The 4,087-nt window shown below is 33.3% G+C and overlaps 1 protein-coding gene across 1 annotated transcript; it reads left to right on the top strand.

Moving 5' to 3' along the window:
- Positions 1-533: 533 nt before the first annotated feature.
- LOC131656027 (uncharacterized) lies at positions 534-3,371 on the top strand. The gene is made up of 5 exons (XM_058925808.1): positions 534-705; positions 886-953; positions 1,054-1,178; positions 1,921-2,346; positions 2,680-3,371. The coding sequence occupies exons 2-5, from the start codon at positions 927-929 to the stop codon at positions 3,092-3,094; spliced, it is 993 nt and encodes a 330-aa protein (XP_058781791.1). The 5' UTR covers positions 534-705; positions 886-926; the 3' UTR covers positions 3,095-3,371.
- The last annotated feature ends 716 nt before the right edge of the window (positions 3,372-4,087 follow it).

The raw sequence follows: 4,087 nt of genomic DNA, 5'->3' as shown, positions 1-4,087 counted from the left end.
CTAGAGGATCATTTGTCTCTTCAAGACTTGATTTGGACAAAGAAGAAAATATACATTGTGGCATCATCAATGCAAATTTGTCTTACTTTCTTCATGGATGCGTAATTGAAGAAAACTCTCTAACCTTTATTCTTTGATTGCATTTTTTCTGAAAATATCTGGTATGACATCTTGAATGGATAAGGAACTTCAAGCGCTTCGTCAAATAATTCTGTTCATCATACCCAACAATTTATTGACGTTTTCTCGCTTAAAAAAGATCCTATAATGTCCTTCGAACTATTTGGTCAACTTATGCTTGAATTATTTGATCGGATTATAATACCATGTTACTCAAATGCAAATAAATATCATCTTTTAAAATAGTTAATTATGTTAAAAAAAATACAAATTATTTTTATTCTTGAACAAATTTAAATTCCAAAAAAAGAACAAATATTAAAAATTACAACAAGAAAAACAAAAGTATATTAATCATTATTATATTAGTATTTTATTAGGAGGGGGATGGTGCAAGTGCCAGGTGTCTGATCATATATCTTTTCTCTATCATCTTCTTTTATGCAATGTTAGGGTTCAACTCAGTTTCAATTTCCTTTCAAAATCCCTTTCACACTTCACATTGATCACTCTATTCAACCATTCCTTTTTCCATCTCAATTCCTCTCCCTTTCCACTGCACTCTTCCCGGACACGGTCTACCGCGTAACCTCTCTTTCCATTTTCATACATCTTTTCATTCCGCGCATTTTCATATATTTTTCTGTTTCATAAACTTGTTTTTTTTTTTTTTTGCTCTTTTCAATTCAACTTACCCAAAGGCAACCCATTATGTTCATTCTATTTTTAGTTAAACTAATTCAATTGTTGGGGCTTTTTTATTAGGTCCTAATCATTCAGTGGATTGGATAAGGTTTTGTTTTGAAATGGCCTTTGTAGCACATCAACCTCAGGTACTTATTGAATTGTTTAATATGTTCATTGTTCTAGTGCTTGTGTTGGGTATATGATTTATGATCTTTATGGATGATTTGTTTTTTTTTTTGTTATCAGGGTTTGTATGTGGCACCTTCCACTAGAAATTTGTCATGGAACAAAAGATTGAAGTTGAAGCAGTGTTTGACAAAACATCACATGATTGGGAGAACAAGCCTATCTAAGCATAATGTTTGTTTAAGGTAGAGACTACATGTTTGTGTCATTCTGGTGGAAATTAAAATGTCGTGTTTGGTTTCGGAGTCACTTTGTGAAGTTTAGTTTGAAACTATTTGTTGCTTGAAATCAATGGTAGAAATAGAAGCATCTTATAAGTGTCAATTCTAATGCAATTCTTAGGCGGGTCTTTGAAAGATATAAACAAAGTACAAGTCCTGATCAACCTAATATATCTATAGTAGTACGTTTAAAGTATGTTTTACTCAAGCAGTTTTCTTCTTCTAGAATTGGAGAGAGAAGAACAAAACCATGCTTGTGAATGTAACCTGCTGCAAATGTTTGATGCAGTGTTTATACTGTTAAGAGTCTCATATCGGACAGTATATGACCTCAACATGTGTTTATGAGTGGAGGCTATCCTCACCCTTTAAGCCGATTTTGTGGAATTGGGTTAGCCCAATCACATTTCTTAACATGATGTGCAGTCCTGAGCGTGGAGACAATCCTCACCTTATAAGCCATTTATGTAAGGAGGAGTTAGGCCTAAATCACATTTTCTTACATATGTATTTTCTATTTTTTTATATTATTTTATTTTTTAACATTGAGAATTTGATTAATATTCATTGATTTGGATATTTCAATTAATTTCTTCAGTTCCATTTCCTGGTGATTGCTGCAATTGCAAATGCAGAAACATGCATGAATTGAATACTCATGACCTTTTATTTTTCTTGACCTAAAGGGTTTATTTATTGTTTCCAGCGTAGGGCCTCCTTGCTTTTGTGTATCCAAGATCAAACCTTTGAGGATTTCAGGCTTCAAAGGCTTATCTCATAATGATGATTCAAGTACAAGGGCTCGTTGGTTGAAGGCACCTAAAACCTCTGTTGGTCTAGAGGAGAGTGGGGAAACTCACAATGTACCATTCTCCTATGCATCTGAAGCAAGTGATAGCCTTGCAGCGTCATCTGCTTCTCACGGGCTCTTCAAGAAATGGTTGAAAATGTTGCGCACCCAGTCATCATGTCAAGAAGGGGAGGGAATTTTCGGAAAACTGTTCCCAACAAATTTACCTGAGGCTGAAACTCTACAAAGGACTCATAGCAAGGAAAGAAGTGAGGTTTTTAAGGTAGCATGGTCCCATTTTCTGGCCCTCGATCCGGCAATAAAGATTCCTTTGTTGATATTGTAAGTATGACGATTTTTTTTCCTGTCTGCATATTTTACTAGCTGTCAAAGGAAGATGTATGCTCATTTGTTTAGTCTTCAAGTTAATTTACTGTCTGTCAATTGCTATGAAAGACGAACACCAGATACAACACCGACACTAACACGTTGACTCTGGCAATAATTTGAAAAAATAAATAAATTGAACGTTATCACAAGCATCACAACACGTATCAGTGACGTGTCGGTGTCCGACACTGACACGAACATGCCTTTTCTTGCATTATAAATAATGCCAATTGCATTGATTGCACAATAATGCTTTTATGTGTCTAATGTATCTTCAATCTGCAGTGTTCCTCTCTACCTGGCGGTTAATGTAAAATATGGGGCTGAAGTTTCGAAGGAATTAACTCCTTTATGGGTTTTCGGGCCACTAATTTTGGCTACACACATAATGATAATCCGCGGTCTTTGTGCACTCTATACCTTAAGCTTCAATCGTACCGTCAAAGTACTTAGGAAAGTACCCTCTTGGTACATTTTGGTCAGCAGCTACGTTTTTGGCGGCGGGATCAAAGAGCAAATTGCTATTTATCTTCTGCGGCCTATATCGAGCTTAAAAGATGTTGATTATGTACAGCTAACACGAAGAATATTGGAAGTATTGCAAGAATGGTTAACGGAAAAGTATCTTGATTTTGTGGAATCAATATGGCCACGTTATTGTCGGATGATCAGATTTTTGAAGTCGTCTAATCTTATTTGAGTTTGAATGTATTCTTAAAGGTAGTGTTCAGGAAAGTTAAAGGGAGTTCGATTGGAGGCGGTATTCTATAGCATAGAAATTTTCCATTGAGATGTAGCCAATCCCATTTTATCCTCTGGGGTTTGAGCAAGTTAATGATAATGAGGAAACAAGTTCCTAATTCATGTTATCTTGAATTGATTTTGTTCTTAGATTAGGCTATAATTGATTTTATCATTGAATGGCTGATTATGTTTCAACTTTCAAGGTTCTATATGAGATTGGTTCCATTATGCAATTGGTCATTCATTGACTTGCTATTGTTTAGTGGATGATACATTTTGCAACTTCAATATCAGTGTTCAACAAAGTATCTACAAAAATTGTAACTTAATATTTTTTTTTTGAATAATTTAATCCTCAAACTCTTAGTTTGGTCCTTCAAAATCTCATCGGATACCAGTTTAATTATTTTTTGAGACTGTTTATTTTTCGCTAATAGCTATTTTTGATAGACATTTAGTATTTTATATAGCATCAAATTGTTTGTAGTTTATTGAAGATCAAATAATTTTATCTGTTTTAGTTGGGTTGAGTTTGTGCAAGAGAATTGGAGTTTTCCTTTAAAGTTTTCTTCCGATAGATGTGAATATATAGTGGTTTGTTCCCTTTATTTCCTCACTTCATACTTTTAATATTTTCAATTCCTAAATAGCTAAAAAAATTTCAACAATCAAATCTTCAATTTTTTATTTATCAAATCAAACAGCGAAAAATTACATTTTCGAGAAAATTTCATTTAAATCTACTAGATATGGATAATTTTTTTTATATTGCAGGGTTATCAGAAAGCATACTTATTTGAAACATATTCTATTTTTTTTTTTTTTTGTGTTTTTTAATTTAGACTATGTTATTTTTAATTATTATAATTATAATAACATATAAAGGTAAAATCGTCTTAAACATGATAAAATTGTTCCTTTTCCTTCTACCTTTGTCCACAAACAGCGT

Source organism: Vicia villosa, linkage group LG3, assembly GCF_029867415.1.
Source record: "Vicia villosa cultivar HV-30 ecotype Madison, WI linkage group LG3, Vvil1.0, whole genome shotgun sequence".
NCBI lineage: Eukaryota > Viridiplantae > Streptophyta > Magnoliopsida > Fabales > Fabaceae > Vicia > Vicia villosa.
This window is presented reverse-complemented; position numbering and strand designations above follow the sequence as displayed.

Bases quoted from the DNA above. Each gene is read 5' to 3' on its own strand.
- LOC131656027 (XM_058925808.1), top strand. From the start codon at position 927: ATGGCCTTTGTAGCACATCAACCTCAG. The intron at 1,179-1,920 runs GTAGAGACTACA...TATTGTTTCCAG, and splicing joins AAGCATAATGTTTGTTTAAG to CGTAGGGCCTCCTTGCTTTT. The intron at 2,347-2,679 runs GTAAGTATGACG...TTCAATCTGCAG, and splicing joins AAGATTCCTTTGTTGATATT to TGTTCCTCTCTACCTGGCGG.